Source organism: Bos taurus, chromosome 5 (genome assembly GCF_002263795.3).
Source record: "Bos taurus isolate L1 Dominette 01449 registration number 42190680 breed Hereford chromosome 5, ARS-UCD2.0, whole genome shotgun sequence".
Taxonomy (NCBI): Eukaryota; Metazoa; Chordata; class Mammalia; order Artiodactyla; family Bovidae; genus Bos; species Bos taurus.
In genome coordinates, this window is record NC_037332.1 from 68,716,448 (window position 1) to 68,743,507 (window position 27,060).

At 44.4% G+C, this 27,060-nt stretch overlaps 1 protein-coding gene across 3 annotated transcripts in view; it reads right to left on the bottom strand.

The window, feature by feature from the left end:
* Window positions 1-27,060, bottom strand: part of APPL2 (adaptor protein, phosphotyrosine interacting with PH domain and leucine zipper 2) — a 51,885-nt gene that overhangs the window by 15,090 nt on the left and 9,735 nt on the right. For all 3 annotated transcript variants that reach the window (XM_010805164.4, XM_010805165.3, NM_001046206.1), the window contains 9 exons: window positions 17,922-17,981; window positions 17,292-17,363; window positions 12,661-12,748; window positions 10,071-10,112; window positions 9,901-9,959; window positions 8,793-8,939; window positions 5,430-5,512; window positions 2,025-2,183; window positions 428-616 (listed from right to left, as the gene is read on the bottom strand). In XM_010805164.4, coding sequence (XP_010803466.1) covers window positions 428-616; window positions 2,025-2,183; window positions 5,430-5,512; window positions 8,793-8,939; window positions 9,901-9,959; window positions 10,071-10,112; window positions 12,661-12,748; window positions 17,292-17,363; window positions 17,922-17,981 — 899 coding nt within the window. The remainder of the gene's footprint in view (window positions 1-427; window positions 617-2,024; window positions 2,184-5,429; window positions 5,513-8,792; window positions 8,940-9,900; window positions 9,960-10,070; window positions 10,113-12,660; window positions 12,749-17,291; window positions 17,364-17,921; window positions 17,982-27,060) is intronic.

Consider the following 27,060-nt stretch of genomic DNA (forward strand, 5'->3'; position numbering starts at 1 on the left):
CCACCCCTCTCTCTGAGTCTCTACTGATCAACAACTCCTTCCATCGCTCTCTACACATGTAGGTCACCGCTTCTCCAAAGCCACATACAAATCCTCCCTGGGACTTCTTTTTTTTTGGCTGCGTGGCATGCAGGATCTTAGTTCCCTGAACACGGATCCAACCTGCACCCCCAGCAGTGTTAAGCATGGAGTCTTAACCACTGGACCTCCAGGGAAGTCTCCTCCCTGGGACTTCTTATAAAAGGCAGGCTGGACTCCATATGGTCTTGTGTCCTTGCTTAAAGAGAACATAAAACCACCCTCCGGGAAGGTCGACATCACCCAGAGCGGGGCCTCCCCCAAGGAGGGCCAGCACAGAGTGAGCTAGGAGGCCCTCGCAGAGGCAGACTCACTGCCCGTTCCTCCCACATAAACCCGAGTGGCCTACGCTTTTCCATTGGGAGTGGTGATCTGGAAGCAGTATCGTCGGTCCTCACAGTCCACCGCCATCACCGAGCAGTTGTCCAGGTCCTGGATCAGGCCCCCAGCCACGGCGCCCCTAGGCTGGCACATGAGATTCCCGCCTTGGGTGAAGAAGTAGAGTCTCTCCCAGGTGGTTGAGACCAGCCCTGTTTTACTGTGAGAATTGAATTGTGAAAAGCCCATGAGCACTAGGAAGCATGAATGGCACCTCAAGAGTCTTGCTGCCTTTTTATGGGTATTGGTAGTGTTTCAGAAACGATGGGTTTCTTGACATTAAAGTAAAAGTGCTTTGAAAAGAATTCAAGTGCAAAGACTAGCAGGAGAGGGACAGTGCAGCCTGAATGAGTGGGGAGATGACAGGCTCTGCTGGTCCCAGGGCCAGCTCCAGGATGTGGGCGGGGACACCACTGCAGCCAGACTTTGCTTCTCAACCCAGTGTCAGCCATCTGACACTGAAAACCTGGAAGACCACTTCATTAGACTCAGAGCTGAACTGCTCGAATCTAGTTACAGAGTTACCAGGGTCACCTCAGCCCACAGCACATACCGCAGAATCCTGGGAACTTTTTATCAGACTGGGTTTTGTTCCAGCTTAGATGTTATTCTTGTTTTGTGGGCTGTTTACAAGAGAAAAATCCAGTTCCTGGCCAGTAACACCAGAACCTTGTGGAATGTTCTGCACAGAACTAAAGGAGATACGTGGCCTGTGATCTTGACAAGCTTTCCAGACTTTCGAAGAGCTCTACCCTGGAAGGAAAGCAGCGGGCAATTCCTCTTCATACCCCCTCCATTTGGGGGGCGTTGAATATATTTGCTTCATTCAGTGTATGGAGTGTGACTATGCATGGGGCACTAGGTTTCCTGCCTCAATAATGACAATTTCCAAAAATGGAAACAGCTAACACTGGAGTGCTTATACCTGCTAGGAATTACCTCAGTTAATCTTTGTAGCAATTTTAGGATGTAGGTTCAGTTTTCAGCTTTATTTGACAAATGAAGTGACCGGGGGCCCAGCCAAGCCAGGGTGTCTGACCAGTGGGAGTTCACCACTGCACCTGCTCTGCTCTTAGGCTCAGGTAAACCTGAGTGTCTCATTCATTTGAGATGGGCAATTGGAAGACCTGAAGGTTAAATGTGAGATTCAGTCTACAGAAATCTAGACGACTCTGAAAAGTTCCTGGCCCTCAAGACTCTGGCCTCAGTGCTGGGTCACTGGCACACTGCTCTCACCCACTGGGGGTCTGGGGAAGGGTCTCAGTGGTCTAGGACGATGACCAGTAAGAGCAGTCTACTTACAAATGGCCCTGGTGAGCAGGAAGGGGTGGCCTGTGGTGTCTTGGAGTCCATGTACTGGGTTCTTACTCACACGACTGTTTCAAGCCCATCTCTCGGTGCAGTTTGGGAGCTGGCCCAGGTCCTGTGTCCCAGGCAGGAGGGGCGCCTGGTGGGAGCTCTTCCCCACCCTCACACCTCCCCTGCCTTTGATGGGGCACGTAACAGGTGCTCTTCAGCCACTGCTAGGGAATACAACTTTCAGATGGGGGCGGGCAGAGCACTCTTACTTTCTAAGATTAAGGTAACCGGCCTTCTGGATGAGGTTCCTGTTGACCTGGGGTGCAGCCACATCGAAGTCTGGGGTGTAAACAGCTTCATCGAGAGAAAGTAATTCTTGCTGGGATGCCCTCATCTTCTCTGCTTCCACTTCTAGTTCCACCTGGATGCTTGAGACAGAAGGTGTCAAGTCAGTCACTTGTCACAGCAGATGGCGGAGCCTCCCCATGGCTTCCTACCTCACACAGGATACAAAAGGCTCCACCTGAGGCCCTGAAAGCTGAAGACCACAGGGACTCCAGTCTGTTTTACTCAAAGTGTTAACAGGACTGCTGTTTTCAAACAGAGCATAACTGAATAGCACTGGGTGAGGCCTGAATCCAGGTAAGCAGTTACTCTGCCGACACAGTGGTGTCCAGGCTCAGAACTACCAGGGAGAGTTTGAGAAGGCAAGCCCAACCTCAGGAGCCACAGGTGCTAGCAGCTGTGGAAGTGCCAGAGAGGCAAGAGGGAGACGGCCGTCATTCATGCACCCACCTACCCGCCATCTAGGCAGGAGTGGAGACGGCCATTGGAGACTGGAAAGCAACTAGAGCGCAAACACAAAGGCAAGGCCGATGCTTTTCCCTAGTGTGACAGCCACTCAACTGCCCAGAGATGGCCGGAGATGGCACGGGCTGGCGGGCCATAGTTTGCCCATGGTCTGGCTTTCATTTCCTTGTGCCCTGAAGTGTGGAAAACCTGGAAGCTTTACCTTGAAACAAGCAGCTGCCCTTTTTCCTCGATAAGGTGAGGCCCCAACAGCTACCACACCCAGTGAGGACAGCCTGGGTTATAAAGTCTTAAACACAATCTGCCAGGATGGTCCCTCCACCCAAGAAAACAAACTCTAGAGGCGCTGCTCCACTTCCCCACTGCGGTAAGGAGACAGGACTGAACTCCAGTGTTGACTTCAGAAGGAAGCCTGGGGGCCAGCGAGTCCAGGGTTTTAGAATGAGCTCCTCAGCATTTCCTTTCAAAAGCATTCTGCAGGTGAGTGAGCTCGGGCTTGGTCATTCCATGTTCTCCTCTTACAGGTTCAGTGTCTACTGGCTGGGTCTTGTTTAATGTTTCCCTGATACAAGCAGGCAGTCTGAGTTAATTTTGGCTATTTAGACATTTGAATGGAATGCCTGGGGCTCCACCAATGAACCTCATTAGTTTAACCTGCCTGTCACTGCCAAGGCTGAGACAAAGAAATGAGAAAAAAAAAAAATTAAGCGGTAAGGATTTAAAAAGAGGAAGCCAAACGTATACAGAACCTTGTAGGCTCATCAGCTTTTGTGAGAAGCCTCTGACGATCTCATGAAAGGTAAGCATGCTTTCCCCCAGGAAAGCCCTCATGTGAACCAACACAACATCGTGCACACAACTGCAGGGAGCTTTTAGTAGCTGTCCCCTCCCCTCCCCCACCCATGTGGACTCAGGCTCAAAAACTCTGAGCTAACACAGGAACTCAGGAACAGGGTAGAAAAGTCACCATCTTCAAATGTTCCCTTCATAGTTTTTTGTTTTGGTTTTGTTTTTTTACAAAATCATGTTTTATTTAATTAAAAAGTGTGTGTGAGAAGGAACCAATAAAAAAGGCTGAAGTGTTATCACTTCAGTAGTATTAAAAGTAGGATTAAAAGCAAAGCCCCTGGCACCAGGGGTGGTTTGAAATACCACCCATGTGGGTTCAGGCTGGGTTCTGAATCCTCCCACAACTGGATGGGAGGCCAGGCATCCATCTCCCGCGGAAGCACTGCAGAGCCCAGGGCCGCCACGAGACACCGTTCCCTCGGCCTCTCAGGTGGGCTGGCTGCTGACGTATAGCAGTGCAACATAGGCTGGCAGGGGGGGCAGCAGTATTCATCTACTCACCAGAAGAAAATGTAAGGGATAGGAAAATGATAATTCTTAATTGAATGCTTTCACTGTTTGAACCAGGAGGTTCCGGGGCTCCCAGGTTCAGCTGGGAACCCCACCTGCTGCCTCTGTTGCAAAATGCCTCGTCAGGCAGCAGAAGTGCAACTCACAAAAGGAGACCCAGCTCTCAGGAGCAGGCTGTGTGGCCAGGGCCCAGTCACGAGACTGTGGGAACAGCTGGTGCCCTGGTGACGGTTCAGAGAGACACCGACAAGGAGAGAGGACGCGAGCACTGCAGAGTGCCGGAAACGGGCACAAACGTCCTGCCCTCCGTTAATATAAAAATCTAGTCCACGAGAAAACCCTGAAGCACAAGAAGTTCTTGCAGACACAGAAAACCATGGGATTCTGAGAGTTAAGGCAGGATGACAGAGGCGGCGAGAGATAAGGGAGAGAGCGTTTTGCAGTGACAAGTTAATGGGCTCCCTATTTTCATTTTTTCCTGACACTCCCAGGGGTTCACAATCACATTACAAGGCAGGAAACTGAATTCAGATTTCACAAACTGCTTTCTAACATAATTATAAATCTAACGTGCATCAGCAATCAGAGGAAAAAAACAGTTTAGGGACTTTTACCAAGGAATATATGCTTTCCTAAACCACAACTCTCCCCGTGTTGCCCAAATAAATTCTACTCCTTGGCCTTTTAAAGATACTTTGAAATGCACATCCTCAAGAAAATGAACAACACTCATTTTTCCACACAAAATAAGATCCTCTACTTATATTTCTATTTTGTACACTGACTTATCAGTTATACATCTATATATACAGAGAGACAACATTTCTATATTCCAGGAATCGTGAGGAGTGCTCAAGGAACCGCACATCTGTGCTGTTAATGAAATGAGCCTGGCGTTGGTGGTGCCTGGGTGCCTTCCATGAGTTCACCAGCGGGGACACTGATGACAGGAAGCAAGGAGACTCGGAGCAGCCGCAGCCTCAATTAAACGTGGGCAGGACAGTCTGCATTTGCAAGGCTGAACTGCAGTTTGTTAAATGAATTTTAAAAAGGCTTAATGTCTTATTTATCTATTTGTCATTCACAAATGATGCTGAGTTTCCTGAAAAGCTGCAGCACTTCTGGCTAATAACCCCATTAGCTCTCAAAGAAAAAAGCAAGCCACTCTTCTAAACTGGACTCATAGGCTTATAACGTGAAGATCTTAAGAAGAGGAACTTGGACTTAATGGGAAAGTACCCTTGTGGACATTTTAATTTTTGTTTAGAATTTGTAGTAGATAGGACTCTGGCTCCATACAAGTCAAGAACTGCAGAAATCATGGCTTTCCAAGCACACTACTCATAAAGAGCACAGCAAAGAGATGGGTGCCGTCTCTGAGCATTTATGGAGTGGAGGCGGTCAGGGTAGGGGGCTCTGTGGGGCCCTCCCCTCACCTTGCAGAGAGACTGACTCAGGAGAAAAGATAAAAGGCAAAGGAGATTCAAACCAGAGCACAGCATTACCTTTGAACCATGTCTGCGACGGAGGATAAGAAGCCGTCCATACTCTGTGAAAACATCTCTGCTCCCTTCTTAAAAAAGTTAATCTGAAAGATACAATTATGACATTCTGAAAACTGTCTGGGAAAGGTGATTGACAAAACTCGTGAAATGTGAGCTTGACAGCACCAGGGAGGTTGACACTAGCGGGCCCTCCTGCCAGCAGCACTGGCTGCCTTCCAGCTGAGCCCCACCTCACCAGCCGAGTTAGTCCCAAAGCCCACAGTGCCTCGGAAGAGGGAGAAGGGTGGAGCCTGCTAACTCGCTAAAAGGTTGTGAAGACCAAAGGTAGTGTAAGTGCTTGGTACATACCCCCCTCATCAATAACTCCTACTGATAATTATTTAGATATTATCATCTGCCTTTTTCCTGTGTGAATTTAGAGTCAACTCTTCAGGGCCAGTACTAGGTCTTATTCACCCTTGAGTCTCCGGCAGCTAACACGGTGACATGCACAGCACCAGCAAGAAGCAGAGAAGCAGTGTGCAGCTCTCAGTGAAGGGAAGGCCACTCTGACTGCCTCTTCTCACCAAGCCACATGTGGCTAAGAACACAGGCTGGACAGACGGTGACCTGGCTGCCAGCTTGCAGAAGGAAAATGGGGCTGAAGATCCTTAAAAGGCCCTTCCAACTCTGACATCAACTTAAAGGGGATTGTGTGTGAGAAGGACACAGCAGGTCTGTGGCATTGGGTAGGTGCTGGACACTGGGGGTGGCGCTCTCCTGCTCCCCATCATTCTGATTTGGAAGCAGGTCTTGCCCGGGTGGTGGGCATGAGAATCAACCTTTCACCTCTAAGAGGATGGGAGGTGTCACTGATACAGTTCTGACATCCTCACGCCTGGCCCCCCAGACACCCTGGGGAGGCACATACACCAGTGTTCTTAGTTCTCACGGTACAGAAACACAGTGCTCGGGGTATTCCTAATGCAAGGAATACCTGCAGGGAGATGCCCTGGCTCCGTGACCGTGGACCCATACAGAGATAAACACTGTAACTGCCACTCTGAGTCCCAGAAATGTTAAACATCAAAGTCTGTTAAATGAGCATTCTACATTTCTGAGGACACAGCACGAAGGTGGCTTTTCCTCTGCTTCCCTGCCCCGAACTCCTTGGAATTGATACTCTAAGTCCATACCTCAGCTCCTCTACTATTCTGTAAACACTGAGGGTAGAGGCTCATGCAGTCCTTTAAACAACCTGATGGAAAGAAGGCATTCACCACCGGCTTATACAACCACATGATGTACGACTCACCCTGTAAATACAACTTTTTTTGTGTTCTCATGTACCTGTACACAGATTACGAAACCTCAATCTGTGGGCAGGCATCAAGATTGAATCATGGCTTAATTGGAAACCTGTTTATTGAGGGCCAGAGAAGGAAAAACTGGAGTCAAACCACCTTCACTAAAGGGGGTGGTGCTGAGAAGTCTCACTGGTGCAATATCATCCAAAGACCTCAGTCCGTGGCCCTCTGTGAACAGCAGAAGTACTGTGGTCACATGATCATCAGCTACAGAAGCAGATGCTCAGTGGGCAGTGGGTACAGAGGGCTGATGAGGCAGGAGGACAGCAAATGCTTCAGAATCATCCAAAGATTCACGGTGTCGGACAACAACCTCGTTTACAGGAAGGAACTATAGTTTTTATCAGAATTCAAAAGTCTGCAGGGTGAGACTTTCATCCAGCCTTCTGTCTGGAAATCTGCATACTTTTCATATAAAAAATGAAACATGCCATCCTCTGTCCTCAAAAACGATGCTGCCACCACCCAACAAGGATGTGTGCTCTGCTCTGCCTTCCTAGGTGCAGGGGCTACACCAGCACTACTGCACCCGATGTCTTGTCTTCCCCTCTGCGGCCAGGTTGGGAGACGTGCTGGAATCCTTGGCCGCGAAAGCCAGTGAAACCAGTCAGTATCAAACCCATCCTTCGGGCCTTGTGAGGACCCTCCTCTGACCAACCCAGCTCCCCAAACACTGACCCGTCAGGCCCGGAGCTGTTCCTCTTTCTGAGATGCTGAGTCCAGGTCCTTCCCTGACTCGGGGCCTCTAACTGAGAAGGAATTACTGCTCCAAAGGCAAGAACTGCTAATCAAGGAGGTCAGATGTAAGAAGAGGTATTAGCAAGGGAGTACTGGCATTCTCTAACAATGCCAGGACAAGGGCAGGGGCAGAGGGGCAGTATTTAGCAGAAGAGGGGAAGGCAGCAGAGTGTGAGTGAGTATACACGAGTAGACACACGTGCCCCTTCGGAGGAAGCTGGGCAGTGCCCAAGGATTTGCTGAGGACTGGAGCCCACAGCTGGACAGCGCTCATGTTTAGTTTAATCCAGCTTTACTCAGCTGACACACAGATTATATTGCTCTAGTTAAATATTACCTCTGAAGACATAAGCGGACCTTACTGTCCCCACCACTAAACAATGTAACAAACATACTGAGAAGAAAGCTGAGCTTAAATGTTTGAAGGTTCTCTCTTATTCTTTTTGAATGAAACGGATATTTTATTTTTTGGAAATATATGTATTTTTAAAATGTATTTTAAAAACAATAGATGCTCACATGTGGGATTTTTTTTTAAGTTGCTTTTTTCCTTCTCAACGTTTTGCTTCTTCACATTCCCTTCTGTTCCTAGAAGGTTAACTGAGAAGATTCCCAGGTATGTTTCTCATGTGCCCAACTGAGGTTCTGGAGCCAAGCTAAGTGGGGCAAATGCAGGGTAGGGGTGGAGTGTGAGGGATGGTGTCCCAGGTCAAGGCCCCATCCTGAAACTGTAGCCTCCCTGCAGACAGTGTTCAGTAGCCCGTGAAATGAGAGGAAGAAGCTGGATCAGTATTCTACAGAGACTTCATCAGGCAATGGCAACGTTTCCCCATGCCCCAGAAGCCAAGGTGCTGGCAATAACCTCAGCAAGGTTATCTTGTGAGAAGAGCCTTTCCTACACAGAATACAAAGGAACATGCGGAGTCCTGGTTGCAGGCCCAGTTCCACCAATCTGGGAGTCAGAGGCTTCTCAGAAAATTGGACCAGGCCTGGCTTTCATTGGAATCAGACACAAAGGCCATGCTGGCTCCTCCCCACGGGAGTCCTGGGAACAGGCCATTGTTTCCTGCACATGCAGCCTAACAAGTCCAGCTCCTGAGGACCCAGCCCCTCTGGAAGCTCTCCAGTGCTGCATCTAGTAGCCTCCAGGAAGGCTGTGCATCTGTGTTTCTTTCTCTGATGATGCTTCCATGTCTCCTAGGGGCTTTGTCAGCAGAACACCACCCTGTTCTCCACAGCTGGTCAGGTCTGAGGCCTCGGGGCAGGGGGACAGCCCTACCTGTCCATGGGCAAAGCCCAGCATGGGCTCCATCATGGCCACGCGCTTTCTGTACTGCAGCGCATTGAGGGCACAGTAGTACTGAAGGGAGGAAAGGTGCTGTTTTCGCCGGGCTGCGGCCACCTCCTTCACGATTTCAGCCTTCACCTGGTTAAGAGGGGAGAGGAAAACCAATGGCAAGCTGTCCAAAGCAAGCAGCAATTCTGTACGAGCTGGCAACTTCAAAACATGTTTGTTTATTCATTAGAGCAATATTTGTGACAAAAAACATAAGGTTCTCCCTCAAGTTTTTAAAAAGTCAAATTAAAAATTCCAAAATTAATGGCATCTCAGTGTTTGTGAGGGTGAAGACAAGACTTTCTGCTGGCAGCACTACAAAGAACTACAGTCCTTTAGGAAAACGATATGGCAGCATGCAATCACAGCCACAAACATTCTGCTTCACTCGTAAGACTGTATTCCCGGGAAATCATGGAACGGAAGTAAAAGTTATATATCTGAAAATATTCGATATTCTCTATGTGTGTGTGTTAGTCATATAGTCGTGTCCAACTCTTGGCGACCCCATGGACTGTGGCCCGCCAGGCTCCTCTGTCCATGGGATTCTCCAGGCAAGAATACTGGAGTGGGTTACCATTTCCTTCTCCAGGGGATCTTCTTGACCCAGGAATTGAACCCGGGTCTCCTGCACTACAGGCAGATTCTTTACCATCTGAGCTATATGGAAGTCCCTGATATTCTCTATAGCAGCTAAGAAGCTAGAAAGCATGAGTTAAAGAATCAGAGTCTACATCCAGGGCAAGGAGATCAAGTGCCTGAGTATATATGAGTCAGATAATCATATGAGGTATCAAGCTTAAGTTAGAATCATTACATGATTATCATTTTACAATGGTTCCAAGTTCATGTTTAATAAACTAGTTTGAAAAGCTAGAACCGAGAAACAGAAGTCTACTTAAGAGATTCGGAATAAATATTTTTAAAAATTCATGTGTAAGAAAAAAAAATTCATCAGGACACCCTCAATGCCACAAATTCATAACAGGAAAACATAAAAGAAGCTTAAATAAATGAAGTGAAAAATAACATGGAAGGTAGGTTTTCTTACCTTTTCATTCTCCTTTTTTTTAGGAAGCCTGCTATATTTTGCCATTGAGAGGTCATGCTCTAAAAATAAACAGATATTTTAGCACCCAGATGGGTTGAAAGGCAAGACATTCATTCAGCATCTCTACCCACAAACTAAACCCTCATACCAAGACCAGAGAAGATGCTTACCGCTGCTGGCAAGTCCGAAAAGATCCTTTAAAGTGCTTACTTCTGAATAAGAGAAAAGAAACATCTTAAAACAAAGAAAAAGTATGCCAACCCAGAGCTCTGTGCTTTCCCAGGAAAATAAAGACATGTACATGGAAGGGGAGAGTCTTCACCAGCACTCCCAGGTCCTGGTGACTGGGGATGCTTGCTTTCATGAAAAACTTCTGAAGTGATCTAGTATACTGTACTTGCAACAAGCCAACACCAATAAATATTACCCCATGTAGGTGCCACACACATCATGTATAAAGACGGCTTAACAAAGTCTAAGACCAAAAACACAAAGTCAACGTTAGAGAGCAATGACCGTCCAAGGTTAAAAACTTAAAAGCACGGAGATATTTAAAAGGAAGAGACACTTTCTACAATTCTAAAATAATCCATTTTTACTTTATCAACAGAGAAAAAAGCATTTTCACATTTTGTATGTTGCTTTTGTCTCAAAACTGCTTCCAGCTTATAAATTTCACTTCACATTTTTGTTATTCTTTCTAATATGGGGGCTACTTTCTGCCTTTCTATTCTTTAATTTTTCTTTCTTTCTCATCTTTTACTTCCCATTGGAGCAGTTTTAGAGTTTTTTCCTTATCAATTTTAAATCACCTGCTTAAAAACTCTTGTATTATCTTAATTCAGATTATGTACTTATACTGGTGGGTAAGCAGGCTTCCCAGATAGTTCAGTGCTAAGGAACCCCTCTGCCAATGCAGAAGACCCAGGTTCAATCCCTTGGTTGGGAAGATCTCCTGAAAGAGGAAATGGCAACCCACTCCAGTATTCTTGCCTGGGAAATCCCAGGGACAGAGGAGCCTGGTGGGCTACAGTCCATGGGGTCGCTAAAGAGTTGGTATGACCCAAGGCAAACCCTTCAAATCTCTGTCTTGGTGTCATCAGAAAAGGATAACAACTTTTTTCATGAATACTAAGAGACTTTTCACTACTACTGGATACTTTTATTCTCTTAAAAAAAAAATTATCATCCTGGTAAATACTACTATTCCACAAGTTGAGCCCTCTGGACTAACAAGGGCCACGTCATCAAGGCTGCAGAGCATTCTCAAGCTGAGGTTCCCACCAACAAACCTGAGAAACATCAGTCTGACCATACAAGTCGTCAGGGGGGATTCTTCTGTCTCCAAAAGACTTAAGAGTTCATTTTTTAAATGACACCCCTACATGTTTCTAATATTTTCATTTAGAGAAAATCTTTTTTTAAAATGCACTCAATGAAGTTTTCAGTTACCACTGGATAAACAGCACAGGACAGGACTGTATTTAGGTCTGGGATTTACATGCGATTATAGATGAGCAACACTGAAAAACATACAAAAGTCTGCTCAATCGAGGTTTCTCTTCATACAAGCTGACATATTATGTATTATTTTTTATTTATCAAGTGTTACTGCTGTCAAACTGCCCTTGGGTGGAGTTTATGCCACTTCTGCCGTTTCTCTGTTGGCCTCAGGTGACATGATCACAGGGGATCTCAAAGCGAGGGGGAAGAAAGCTTTATGTTTACGATTTGGCCTTCCATGAATGGCATCTTTTCTGCCTAAAAAAACTTTAAGGTGCTGTATTTTTAAAGAGGAAGTACTATCCTGAACAACAGATCTTTCAGTACTCAGGTTCAGACTTTCTGTTCTGCAATTTTTTATATTGGTGTTGTAGAAAATACAATTCTTTACTCTCTGAGCAATGAATATTTTCAATGAAATAAAAATGGACAAAAGGACTAGAAAATCCACATTCCCAAAAGTAATATCAATTAAGCTTTTTCAAGATTATTTTTTCACTACCTTCATTTCAAATGATTTAAAATTATTCTAAAGTTTTATTTTAGTTGAAGAACCAAAATTAACCCAAAAAGGCAACTAGGCTTTCTGAACTAGTCACATGTACTCCCTCCCACTAAATGTGAGCTCCACTGTTGTTCACAGCTATATCCCAGAATCGAGCACACATACTGCATGGTCCCCACTTTGAACTTTCCTCCTGAAGCTTTCCACTTACATTCCAAAGTATTCATGGCTCACAAGAACTGCATGCCTTTACAAATGCCCCCAACATGAGTCTGGGCAAACTCCGGGAGATAGTGAAGGACACGGAAGCCTGGCATGCTGCAGTCCATGGGGTCACAAACACTGGACATGACTTAGCGACTGATCAACAGCAACCTGTAATATGAGCCTTGTTAACTCTGTCTACTTGGTAAACATTTATTTATCAAAACTCAGCTCAGAGATCTTCTTCTCTAGGAAGCCTTCTTTGGCACCTTACCTTCAAAAGGGTAATAATAATGCCTGTGTGCTGTTTCTGTTCCCTCTACAGCTCTATCAAGCTGCCCTTGTCACATTACAATTGTTTCCAACTCTATTTTCTTATTAGCCTTTGACTTCCTTTAGGTGAGCCAAGAACACTGTGAGGATTTAATAAAAGCTGAAAAAGAGGGTACTTCTCAATAATCCACACACTTAAAGAAATAGTTTCAGGAAAAAAAATACTTAAACAATTAATATTCTGAAAGTATATGCACTGAACTCAAACACTTTACCTGTAAGATCCTTTTCTCGAAATTGTATAATTGGTAGAACCATTGTGTCTGCCAACTGTTTAGCCAGCTCTGTATGGAGAACATTAAGCTGAAAGAAAGAGAAATCTATTGAAGAAAATTATACCTACTATTTCTGACATTGTCTTATTTCACCGAGTGATCACACTGAACACTTCCATGTGGTTAAAGAGCTCAGTTAGACTTCTTAGCAAATAAATTACCCTTCATAAAGCAGTAAATGTCAGAGGCTAAGAGGTATTAAAAACTAAAGGCAAGGTTCTAACTGACCAGTGCACCATTTAAGTTTGCTAAAGGAATTTCTGATTGGAGAAGGAAATGGCAACCCACTCCAGTGTTCTTGCCTGGAGAATCCCAGGGATGGGGGAGCCTGGTGGGCTGCCGTCTATGGGGTCGCACAGAGTTGGACACAGCTGAAGCGACTTAGCAGCAGCAGCAGCAGCAGCAAAGGAATTTCTGAGCCCATGGTTATTGTTTGCTTACTGGGCAAATTCTGGCTCTGTGTTCTGGATGTGAGCCACATGCACACATCCAGAGAAGGAGAAGGAGAACGCTCTGATGTGTGGGCAGTAAGGTGAGCACTCTGCCAGGCCTGTGCGTGCGCGTGCTCTCTCAGACGGGGCTGAGGTCATACCTTAAAGACTGGCCTGCTGGGAACCCTGCAAGTATAGGCACTCGGGACCTGGGAATTGCCATGGAGAGAGAAAGCTCCCTGCGGAGACAACCCAGCCAGATTGCAGACCTTTCCAGGAGCAAGAAGGCTATATTCAGATATGCTCCTCCTCACCAGATAATTTCCACAGCTCTTGATTCTTTCCTCTCTTCCATCACAAGGCCTTACTAAATCCTGTCCTCGTAAAGGGTCTAGGAGAAATAAAAATCATCACCACCAGCACTAACACTTTGGAGCACCTCACGCACCACTTTGTGCGCCCGCTTTCTGTGCTTTTATATCACTTAGTTCCCATCTACTCTGTCAGATGGGTATTATTTATTATCCTCAGTTTTATAGGTGGGCAAATAAATCTCTAAATCTAGAGAGCAAATAAGTGGAACAGCTACAATGTTAATTCCTGGCTACTGGGATCTAAAATTCACGCTCTTTTCAAAATATTGTCTGGGATACAGTTTGTCTTTCACGCTCACAAAGTGGCTAAAACATTTAACGTGTGGTAGTTGGTAATGAACACTGGAAGGCCCAGACTTCCAGATACTATGAGGATGCTCTGGGATTCCTGTTGGGTGTATAAGGAGAAATCACCCAGCGACTGTTTTTTGGGTAAATGTTAGGTGAAGTTTCTTTCAGCACCGATCAGTCACATGCCCGCATCCCCCTTTTGCACACAGATCTCCCAACAGATCTGGTCCTTCAGGGTGGTGCTTGCAGAGGCTGCTCTGACAAGATTAAAAACTGGCCTAAGGTCAACCATCTGTCAGGCAAGGGAGCAGCTGGCCAGTCAATGTTCCCCTTATCTTTCAATCAAGCCAAAGAATCGCAGTTGTTTTTTTTTCTCCCTGTGGAGGAACACATGAAGACAGCCATGCCAAAAAATGCATTAGCACAGAATGTGTTAACTACTTTTCCTGAATAACTGCAATAAGAAATGTACCTTTTTTTTTAAAAACTAACAGTTAATTAGACGAATTCAATGAACTGGCTCTGCATCGAATGCTCTAATTATTTAATTTAATCTTTATAATAGCTTGGTTAAGTGGACTATCCTGCTTCTGTCATTTACAGATGAAAAAAACCAAAACACAGAGAGGTTAAATGGTTTTCTTTCCAAAGGTTATATACCTCAGGAATGGCAAATTTCTGAACTATTCATTTTCTTCCTAATTTCTTCTTAAGGATCAAGGGATCTGTGTCACCAACTCTTTACTTTGGGGCTTTGGGAGGTAAGGGATAATCACTTCCAAACATACCACCTCTGCTGAGAAGTGTGCAAAGAGCACAGACCATCTCTTGGCACTTCAGTATCATCACACAGAAAATGGGCATCACAGCATGTTCCTTACATGACTCTTTTGAGGATAAAACAATAACGTGAATAAGTTACACTCAGAGCAGAGGGCCTGACACACACTGGGCAATGGAATCAATAATGTCAAAAATTCCCTGTCTCAGATGCACTAAAAATAAGTAATCTAAAAACCTTGCTTTTGGTGAAATCATCAAGGATAAAAATCTCTATATGCCTATAACATCAAAGATCTGAATCCAACATATCCTATTAAATATAAGTGACATAAATCTCTACTTTTAGTTGGATTTTTCAATTTCTGAGTCAAATTACTTCTTTTGAAAAATTGTCAATCTGATATAGACCCAGGTAGAGAAAACTACCTCAAAAGTTACTCTCCACTTCCCACCTGAGTTAACTGCTTTCACTGGCTTAAGTCTTGACATCAAGAGGCTTGTGTGAAAAGTCACAGTGCTAAGTTTCCAGAAAGCTATGATACTGCCTATAAAAATCACACCTCCAAGCTTCCATCCTTTTGGAATGATCATTCCCCACTGAAAGAATCATCACTGGCCAATAAGTTCATGAAAAGATGCTCAACATCACTAACAGTTAGAGAGATGCAAATGAGAACTATAATGAGGTATAATAAATGCTGAAGAGGGTGTGGAGAAGAGAGAAGGCTCCTATACTGGTGGTGGGAATGTAAACCAGTGCAGCTACTATGGAAATCACACAGCATCACTTATGCACGCAATTTAAAATATGACACAAATGAGCTTATTTACAAAACAGAAACAGACTCACAGACATAGAAAGCAAACTTAAAGTTACCAAAGAGGAAAAGGTGTGGCAGAATAAGTTAGGAGTTTGAGATTAGCAGATATAAACTGCTACATATAAAATAAAGAACAAGGTCCTACTATAGAAGCACAGGGAACTATATTCAATATTGTGTAAGAAACTATAACGGAAAGGAATACGGAAGAAAAAATATATATCTGAATCACTTTGCTGCATACCAGCAACTAACACTGAAAAATCAACTATGTTTCAATAAAAATCAATTCATTAAAAAAAAAAAAAAAAAAGAATCATCATTCCTGCCCAGGAAAATACAATTATGAGTAAAGATCTTAAAGTAGAAATCCTAATTTAGGGTTTCGACAAATAACCACATTTCCTTAGCAACTCTCTTTTGGTCAAGAAAACATAACTTCAGTGAGTGCAGACTACTGCTTCTCCCCCTGGGTTATTCATTTACTGTTAATTAAGAAAAATTCTTCTCACCTTCAACAAAATTACTTGTTGCTCTTCTCTAATTCCATTTTCCATTCATCTTCCTCCTCTTCTGGACTAGACATGCATCCATATTATTATACAGAGCCCCAGCAGTGGAACAGAGGACAAAGCTCACTACCAACTGGACAGTTTGTATCTACATCCCTAGTGCCTCGAACTGCATCTGCTAAATAGCAGGTGGTCAGTATTTGTTGAATGAATATTGACTTGGTGAACTGAATGAACTGGCACAAATTTATGTGAACGTTAGTTTCTCGTTCTTTAAACTGAAGACAGTGTCACCTTCGTATCAACAGTGGCACCGTGAAATGGCACCTGTAACTGTCTTGTTTACTTATTCTCTGAAGATATTCTATTGTAAGTACCACAAACGCCTTGAAAAATGAAGTCGTTTACGCTCATCTAATTTGGCAGAGGGTGCTGCCCAGCACCCGCAGCACCTAAGCTCTTAAGTTTTTACAAGTAGGATTTAGGCACTTTTCCTATACCAATACCTGCTTTTCACAAATATTCCAGATATATTATACAACAGAGCCATACGAACAGTTGTCAGAATCTCTCTGTAGTGGGTTGACTCACACTCCCCACAAAGTTATGTCTATACTGCGGGAATTTTAGGGAAAAGGATCTTTGCAGATACAATAAAGGATCTCAAAATAAGATCACTCTGGGTTATCCAGGTGTGCCCTAAATCCACTGACAAGCGTTCTAATAAGAAAATAAGACAGAGACATGAAGAAAACAAATGGTGGTAGGGTGAGGAGAGACGGCCACGTGAAGTCAGGGGTGGAGACTGGGGTGATGCTGCCACAAGTCAAGGAACACCCAGAGTCACCAGAAGTTGGGAGAAGCCAGGACAGATTCTCCCCTGGAGGGAACGTGGCCCTGCCAACAACTTGATTTCATACTTGTGGCCTCCAGAACTGTGAGAGAATACATGTCCATTGTTTCGGACCACCTATGTGTAACTTTATTACAGCAGCCCTAAGACAGTAATTCTTCCTCCTTAGGAAACTGAATTCTTAGAAGTCTTTCTTTCAAACTATTGCTTATGTATACCAAGGCCTCTCCCCTCAAGCCAAAATCAAACATAACCGCATACAAATCTCATTTATGAAATGAGCCTCGGAAGATAAAGTTGAGATACCTTCTCAGATATTTAAATATATACCTAAAAATAAAAAGTAGGGTGAAATAAAGAGGAAAGAAAGTTTGAAAAAAGAATCAAATAAAAATTTGCTATGTATACCTATGGCTGATTCATATTGATGTTTGGCAGAAACCAACACAATTCTGTAAAACCTTTATCCTTCAATCAACAAAAAAATTGCCATGTTGCCATCTTACCTCATCCACCACTTTGGAAAAATAGTGGAGTGTAGAAATGACCTCTTCATCGCCTTTGCCAAGAGCAAAATTCTAAGACCAAAGAAAAAAAGTGCCAGGTGTTAGCTGAATGCCAGGGGATTCAGCACTATAGCATCATCCCACAAGATACTGCCCTCCACATCGACTTCCTCTCCTCCCAAGAGCACATGATGTCAGAGTGTCTGACTGCAGAGAACCAGAGCTCTCCCTTGTTCGGCCCCAGCCACGCCGTCACCTGCCCTTCCCAGGCTATCCCGTTGTTGGTCATCACCCTTCGGCACAGATAGAATGGTATCTTTCAGTTTCTTGCCTGGAATTCTTAGTGTTGATGCACTTGTAGTCCCTCAAAAAATACAAACCCTCAGGGCAGTTGATTACATTTGTAAGCTAATTTTAAGAATACGTACATAAGAATATATAGACTTTTGGATAATCATTAGAATTTATCAGTGGATAAGAAAAGGCAAGAACAAGAAAAAAATGGAACTGGCCTATGGAAAAAAACAAAGGAAAGAAGGAAGGTCTCTAAAGGATGCCCCTAGAAAATTCCTTTGTAAGAACTCCACCTAGGACACTCTTAAGACATATGCCACATATGTATCAAGTCACCTGTTTTTCATATGCCAGCAGTTGCTTAGAAAGCTGTTGAGTAGCCAGGCACATTTCATTCTGTAGGGAAAAGAGAAAAGTAAGATTTGTCCAGCACACACACACTCACTGAAAATAATGCCACCTCAGAGAATCCCTTAAACGTAATACGTATCTATAAAATAATAAAATACTTTGTTCAGAAATTATTTGAAAAACAAGACCAAAACAGAAAAAAAAATTTTTTTTTTTTTAAAAAAGCTTTTCTCATACCCACCATTTATAAATCAGTGCTCCTTCTGGTCATTCAGTCAGTAAACAAATGTAGTAAACCACTAAAATGTGCCAAACACCCAACCAAGGTTTGGTCCCTGCCCTCACAGGGTTTATTGGGGAAATACACATTAAAAACTAGTTACAAGCATGATGAGACCCACAGAGGAAAGACTGGGTGCATTAGGAGGCTCTGATTGGAGGAGCTGGATGGTCTCTAATGAAGAGATGTTTTAAGCAGACAGACCCCTGGAGAAAGACCAGGAACTGGCCACAGGGATGGGCTTTCCAGGAGGGATGGGCATGTAGAAAAGCACCCAGCATGTTTGAAAAGCTATAAAGTGGGGTGTAGCTGGAGCTTGGGGTACAGGGAGTAGAAGTGAGACAAGCCTGGCAAGGCAGGCAGAGTGAGGGCTTGCAGGACTCTGTGGCCCAGCTGTAAGCAACATTACGACATGACACATAGTCGGATTCTACCAAAGTACAGCACTAGGTCAGTGTTATCCATGTGTTACCAATGATGGATGGTAATTCCGAAGCACAGCTACAATGCCTGGGAAGGTCCCTTTTGTCCTGTTTTTCACTGACAGACATGGACCACTTTCATCTTGTTGTATTTCTCCCTCTAATCCCTGGCTACACAGCACCTGTCTACCACTATCCTCCCACCATCAACACATCCGGCCTAGAAAACGTGTCTTACATTTCTATAGCTCAGTGAAGGCTTCTCTTTAGGTTTGAGGTATACTCCTAAGAGAGGAATGGTGCCAGACGAGGGGAGGGTACTGGCCAGCCTTGACCTCCACTGCTGTTCGAATTCTCCTGGGTTTGCTGTGCCTTAGGGGTGAAAGCCTGAGTTCTGCCGGGGCTTGTTTTATTTTTCATGGGCCTCCTTTGCAAGATCCATCAGAGCCCAATCCTATGGTTTTTTGGCCTTCTTTGCAGATAACTGGTCAACCTGTTCCCCAATTTCCTTCATCTGTCCTAAGAAACAGCCAATAGACCCTGAAACATGGTATGCTCTCTTCTCCCCCAGGATGAAGTCAGGCAAACATAATGAAAATTCCTAGCTTTGGCATCCTACTGGGGTGCCACTACTTTGAAAACAAACTAGAGCTGGCAGTCATGTAGCCAAGAGGGAGGCAAAGGAACAAATCCAAAAGCCCTGTGTCCTGGCTCTAGACAGGAGTGTGCAACTGTTCTTAACACAGAGAAGCACTCCACAAGTGCTTAATGAATGGAGGAACAAACAGGGTTGGAGGACTCATCTAAATTTCAAGTTTTTAAACAATACCTGGGATCACAGCGTAAGGACAAAAATACTTTCTAATCGTATAAGGCAACATCACAAACAAGGGGGGAACAGAATACAGAGTGGACACGGATGATGCAGTCAGCCAGGAGACAGTCTGCGGACCATCTTCAGCAGTGCTGTTCTGACAATTGGGGTGCAGGGGAACAAGGGTCTCAGCCCATTCACTGAGCTGCTACTCTGCTGTATCAGAAAACCCCCTACTCCTCTTCTTTGAGTTCATGGCAGTGGGTCTGATATGGACCTGCTCAAGTCACCCCAGACAGCACAATGGAGACTATGATTTGCAGACCCACAGAATCATCCTAACCATAGCAGTGAGCATTTACAGAGCACTTAATTCAAGCCAGATACCACACTAAGTGCATTCTTGGCATTGTGTCATTTCATTCTGACAATCCTGTAAGGCAGGTCCTAACTATTAACTTGATTTTACAGAAGAAATGGAGGCACAGAGACATTAGGCCATCTGCCCAAGGTCACATAGCTAGTTAGTAGCAGGACTGGGATGTGCATCCAGGTCTGTCTGAGTCTAAAACCCACGCTCTTAAGATCCTAAGTCCTGCTAAGAGAAGAGACCTGAGAAGACCACTACTTTGGGCTAGAGATGACACACTTTTCCTATAAAAGGCCAGATAGCAATTATTTTTGACTTATTGGATGGATGGTCTCTGTCATGACACAAAAGCAGCCATAAGTAATTCATGGGCAAATAAGTGTGGCTTTGTTCCAACTTTATTTACAAAAATAAGAGCCCAGTCCAAGGGCCATAAGGTGCTGGTCCTGTTTAGACAGTAAATGTCTCACAAGATTGTCCTCTGCCTCACCTCCCTCAGGAGGCTCTCCATGAAGCTACAACTCTTCAGAGTCAGGAACAGATTCTGCTCTTCTAGTCCATTCTTTTCTTTATTTTAGCTAAGTCTAAAATATTACTGCCCCACATCTGCCTCCTTAGAGACCAATCAACATGATAACCACACTCCTTGCTTTCATAACAAGCAAGGGCCACAGGCTGCTTGAATCCTGCTCGGCTTTAGAGGGTCCTGGCAAGCACCCTCACATGTAGTGGAGATAGCTGCCAGGGAGCTGCTGGCACCCGACTGTGCCCAGGCCTACGGGGGAGGGGGGGTTCGTGGGGAGGGGGTGCTCATGTGCTATGTGCACAACTCCACTGAGGCTCAGGGAGAAGGGGCAGAGCAAACAACACACACAACTGCTTCCAAAACTCCTGTGTACAGTGGCCTCTGCCAGGTCTCTACTAGAAATAGTTTCTGAAAATCCTGTGTATTTCAGATGTGTGTGATTCCAGGCACCAAGATTCTGTTCTACAAGCATGACTCCACCAAAGACAAAAACAATACATGTTACAAAATGGCCTGTCACCTGCCCTGAAAAGAAATGAAACTCCCCTGGACAGAGCACATGATATGAAGTCTTTTTAAACTAGACCAACTTTAATCTTAACTCATACTTAATGTATTGTACACAAAGGTTTCATGAAATGCTTTACCAACATCAATTAATTAATCCACACCCTGTGAGGTAAGCCTGCCTAATTATCTCTGCAATAAGACCTGTAAAACTGGAACTTGAGTTAAGAGTAAATATTAGTAGTAACAATAATAAAAGTAGCTGCTAATATTTACTGAGTCTTTTCTAGGTACCTGAATTGCTGTTAAGCACTGTTTATATATCATCACATTTAATCCTTATAAGGCACTTACAATGTACAGCATATTCTTACTCTCATACAAATGAGAAAGGTTCTTCTATAATAAACTACACAATTAGTAACCAGAATGGCAACAACTCAACTCAGATCTGTCAGACTCAAAATCTAAAGTGCAAGTTCTTAACAATACATTGGGTTGGCCAAAAAGTTCATTTATAAAACCCGAATGAACTTTTTGGCTAACCCGATACTATTCCTATCCAAAGTCCAAAACTGTACTTAGTCGTACTCCATGGGCAGGCCTCGTAGGGCCTATAAATATCAGCATAAATTCTGTATTTTTCTAGCTGTAGTTCAGCAAAAGCAGTGGTCTAAAATGTAGACTCTATGAATAATGGAGTTCTGGGAGTAGAGTCCTTCAGCGCTCTGGAATAGCTCTCTGGTTACCATCTACTCTATCAGATGTGTCATAAGAATCCTTAAGAGAGAGAACCTGAAGAAGGGTTTACTGACAGAATGTTCTATTTTAAACAACATCACTTCGCAAGGCTGGTGCCAAGCAGAAAGACCAGTGGTTGACAAAGCCAGAAGGAAAACTGAGATTTGGACAAAGAACTGTTTACCTCATGGTGGCGTGGAGCACTCACCAACTGCAACTGTCACCTGAAACCGCCTGAAGGCCCGGGACCGGGAAGGAGAGGCCGGGAGCGGGGGCAGAGGAAACCCACTAGGGTCACCGTCACAGTGTAGGCACTGCTGTGATCTCCACCAAACACTTGGCCAGAAGCGTTGCCTGAAGTCAAGCGGTTGAGAGTCTCATTCATCACAGCACTACCCCAAGCTGATGGGATCAGGAGCCCAGGCTGGAGCATGGCAAAGAGAAAGGTTAGAGAGCCCTGACTGGGGCAGGTCCTGAGGGGTACCTGCTGAGGACTCCAACAATACTCTGCAGGTACCAGGGAAGCCCTGAGGAACCTGGGCAGGAGAATAACAAGGTCAGATGTGAGCAGAATTCCTTAAGTGGCTGTGTTGCAAAAGAAACCTTGAAGGGAGAAAGAGGATGACATGAGGGTCAGGAGACCATTTGAAGTTGAGTGAGAGAGAGAAAAGGCTGACGCCAAGCCAGAAAGTAGAGAAGGTAGCAGAGATCTGCCTGCTATCACTGAGGCAAAAACATCAGGCTTGAGTGAATGGGGGAGGAGTCCAAGACTGCTGGACCCTAGACCGGATGACCCACGACGGCAGTCCCCAAGCTAAGGTGCTGATGGCGGGGCACAGATCTGGAGGGACAATCAAGCACACAGTGAGGGTACGCGACATTCTCGTCAGTCCTTCATTTAACACCTAGTTATCAAATAGTGAATGAGGCCAGGCAAGGTGCTGGGCACTGGAGACAAAGAAAATCTGCTCTCGGAGCTCACAGTGTACAGAGAGGCAAAAAATCCCACATACTGTCCCTCAGAGCTCTGACCCACAAGAGCGCAGGGCGTCTGGGTGCTTTGGTGAGAAGGGAGAAAAGGAACACAGGAAAGGCGTCAGATACCTCGGATCTGAAGTCAACCTTAAAAGTCACCTGCTGGGAAGGCCATTTGCCAGGACAAGGGGCCCCTGGGGATTCCGGGCAGCAGGAACAGCACAGCAGTCTCGAGATGTATGCAGGGCCTGGCACACGGGGCCAGCTGAAGACGAGACTAGAGGAGCAGGCTGAGACTCAGCGCACAAAGAGCTCTGCGTGCCATACTGAGGGTTTCATCAGGGAGCCACAGAAGCATCTAAAGACAGGGAAGGTTTGGATGTGGTAGCTTGAGGGTAAAGAATGGACAGAAGAGCGAAAGACAATCCCCTGACCACAGGGAAACTGCTTAGGATGGTGCTGCAGTAGCACAGGTAAGAGCAGAAAACTCACTCTCCATAGTGACAAGAGGCAAAAGTCATTTGGAATAAGGACCTAGAGATGAGGGCTAGAAATAGATTCTGAAATGGCCAGGCTGTGCTGCAGTGACCTTGCCCAGCAAGCTGGTAGAGACTAACCAGAGAAGGTTTCCTGTGGAGTTAGACTTAAGGGGCAGGCAGCAAAGGGTGCCAGGACAAGAAAACAATCAAGAATGGTGGGCAGAGACTCGGGAGAGACACCGTCACAGGGACCAAAGACAGTTAGTTGTGCAGGGGCCGCTGGTACCAGCATCGGGTGCTGCCCGGGAGGGAGGGTGGACAGGGGCTGGGAATCAGGCACTAAGCGGCCTGTGCAGCCAGCGGGGGACGGAGTCTAGAATGAGGAGCAAACATCAACGATGCAGTGAGGAATCAGAACGCAGCTACACTGCCCCTTGAGGAAAGTCAAGATCACAGGACCAAGTTCTATTTAACCCAACCAGTGGACCCAGGGTACAGTGCTATCATAACTATGATTATTCTAAGGCTTAGAAGGTGGTTATGTTAACGGTGAGCACCTCCTGCCAAGGACTGATCTTATACTTTACAGGTATTAGCTCCATTAACCCTCACAACAACCTATGAGGTGGTTATTACTATTAATATGACCTCTGTTTAACTGATAAGGAAACCCAGGCAATCAAGTGACCTGCTCAAGGTCACCCAGCAAGTGGCCAAGACTGGAACCCAGAGCTGATACATCTAAGGTCACACACTTAACCTCGTACCTAAGGAATGAGCCTGGCCCAGAATAATCTCTACCAATCTGAAAGCCTTCAATGTTGGCATGAGGGAAGGCTGTAGATTCCATATGCAAACCCAGTGCAAAAACCCAGGTCTCTGAGGCTGCTTCCAGGAACCACTCAGGGGCTCCCGTACCTCAGCCTTGAGCTACACATATTCCTCTGTCCCTGTCATACGAACCTCAATGTGACTGTTTTTGAGAGCTGTTAAAATGCACTGATTGAAACCATTATGAATAAAACCCAATTAAACAAGGGGAGTTTCCCTGGGACACAAAAAGGAGCTGGCTCCCACCTTTAACACACTACAAAGCTGCTAGGCTGCTAAGCAGGGTTGTTCTGTGATGACAAGAACAACTGCTGAAGACTCCCACTTCCTTAGCCTCGGCTGACATTTCCAGAGACCAGTATGTCAAGAGAGTACAGTGTGGCGGTGTAAAGTGAGAGTGCAATAAAGTTTTAGAGTCAAAGACCTGAGTTCAAATTCTGATCCTGACTCTCATCAGCTGTATGATCACAGGCAAGCTGCATAAGCTCTCTTAGTTTCCCTGCCTGTAAACACCTACTATAAAAACACCTCTCCTTTACTGTGAAAGCTAAATGAAATTATACACAAGAGGTGTCTCGCCAAGTGTGTGGTACATTTATGTGTCTCATACTATTTTTATTATTAAAATACACAGTTCTGATCCTCTACGCCTTCCAAATCCTTCTCTCTCCCCCATTAAAAGCTCACACTCCTGGATGCCCACTACTCTGTTTCGCAAGAGGAACACTGACTTATTTAGCTTGATATCTATATATATATATCTCATCATTTCTAAAAAGTATTTTCCTCTTTATAATAACAAATGTATGCATATCTTGCAAAGTACTTTACTCCTATCCCCTCCCGCTGTCTAAGCCCAATTTGAAAGATATGATTCCCAACTCCAGTGTGGACTTTTACATTTTAGGATCAGGAGTTCTGCACTTCAAAAGGTCTGTTTAAGAACAGCTGCAAAGGGACGTTCCTGGTGGTCCAGTGGTTAAGACTCGACCTTCCAATGCAAGGGGTATGGGTTCGATCCCTGTTCGGGGAATTAAGATCCCATATGCTGCAGGGTGTGTTTTAAAGTTGTAGAAAAAAATTTAACAAAAAAAGGTAAATAAAAAAGGAACAGCTGCAGAGATGAGACCATGTTTAAGCAAGCCAGTTTTGCTGAAGGAAAGGGAAAGAGCCTGAACCATGGTTCTCACGTCAAAAAATTCCATCCAGAACGTAATTAAAAAAAAAAAAAAAACCACACCAGAACAAACGAAGAAATCCATCCAGACTGAAGGCACCAACTACAGAGGCGTGTCATCTGTTGGAGGAGAAAGACGGTTCTAGAAGATGCCAGGTTTCACTAACACTGCTAGGAACATCATTTGACCTTCCCCTGTTTCCTCAGTACAGTGTCTGAGAGAAGTAGTACTACCAAAGTAAACTTTCCAGATCCTAATAAATCCATTTTTTAAAGATTTTTTAAAAACCTTAACCTTTCTAGGAAAGAAACAAAAGTACAGCAGATATACAAAATCAAAACAAATATATTAAATGCAAAACTTGGGCAGATTTTTACTGAATATGTATACTCATGCATATATTTAAACACTATGTAAGTTTTAAACTTACTTAGTCAATAGTCTGAAAGACAGCAGAGATTCCTAAGTATGTAAATCATCTCTGCTACAGGAGACGAATTCTTTTGTTCAGATGACCCACGATGGAGTACGCAGCTCCTGCGTGTGCAATGGCGTGTCTGACACTTAGGAAGCCACAGGCCATCCAGGCACTGCTGCAAAATGCTGAAAACAGCTTAGAGCCCACAGCTTCATTCTACTGCTTAAGACAAATAAAATTACAGACTTTCCCCAAACCAGCCAATATCAGCAAAACTGCTCACAGAACTTTCCTCTAGTTTTTTTTCACTCTTCCTCTTTCTAAAACTAAGGCCCAAATGGGCAAGTTCACTGTATCAGAATCCAGAAAATTACCATGCGGCTTGATTTAAAATATCTTTTATGAACATTTATCATTTATTAACAGCATTAACCTGGTTTGAAAAATGTAATAATGAAAAACATCTTGCTAAGCACCTGTATTTTAAAATGAAATTACAAAACTCTATTAATATAATTGAACAGGTCTAGGTGTAAAATATTTAAGGAAGAATGTTAAATAAAACCAAGAAAACATAACCTAAGGGGAAACGCTGAATGAAAATATTGGCACCTCTTTCTCTTTCTCCCTCCCTTTCTTTCTTTCTTCCCAACCACATACATGGACATAAACAAAGGGATCAAAGAGGAGTTAGAAAAGTTTTCTTTTTAATTAAAAAGAAACAAAACATGTTCAAATAAACCTGAAAAACAACTAGCCCTGACCCAACTAGCCCTGACCTCAGCCAATCTGAGTGCCACCGGACACTGCCAGAATCCGTCCCTGAGCTGGCAGCATTAGCCAGACGTTCCTGCTAAGCTTCTGCCACAGGAAACGCCGAGGCAGAAGGAAGGGTTTCTGCCAGCACAAAAGCCCATGTGATGATCATGTGGTGTGAACTGAGAGCTGGTTACAGCTCTTGGAATGCAAGATCCACTTAATTTTGGCAAAATGCAGTTTTCTGGGCTCAAAAAAAAAAAAAAAAAAAAAACACATAAGAGAGTGTCTGGACATCTCCAAGTAAATGATTCTGACAGACACGGAGAGGCAGAGCAGAGACTCTTGGGAGTGGCGGAGTTGTAGTCCCTTAAGTCTTGGGACTCTTAAACCTTAAACAGGAGACCAATCATTTGACAACAATATTCAAATTCCTGAAGAGCAAGCAAATTTCAGTAAAAAAATTTTCTATTCCCTTAAATTCTGAATATTCAGGAAAAAAATACAAAAAATGTAATCGAAATAAATAGGGTTTTTGAAAAACTGACGAAGTAGGTCTCCTAGTTTCTGAGTGCTTTACCTCAGAAACAAAACCACAAATAACTGTGTGATTCTTTTGGTCACTAAAATTAGTTCCAATTAATAAGTAACACTTTTATAATATAGTAGTTTGCAAATCTCTATCTCTAGCCTGAACTCTGGATCTGAACTTTCAACATGATCTCTTTCCCCACTTTGATGTCCATGGACACCTCAGCCTTTCAAGAATTAAGACTGGCGTCTCTGCCATTCCTGTCACTGTCATACACACACATCCACACACACAC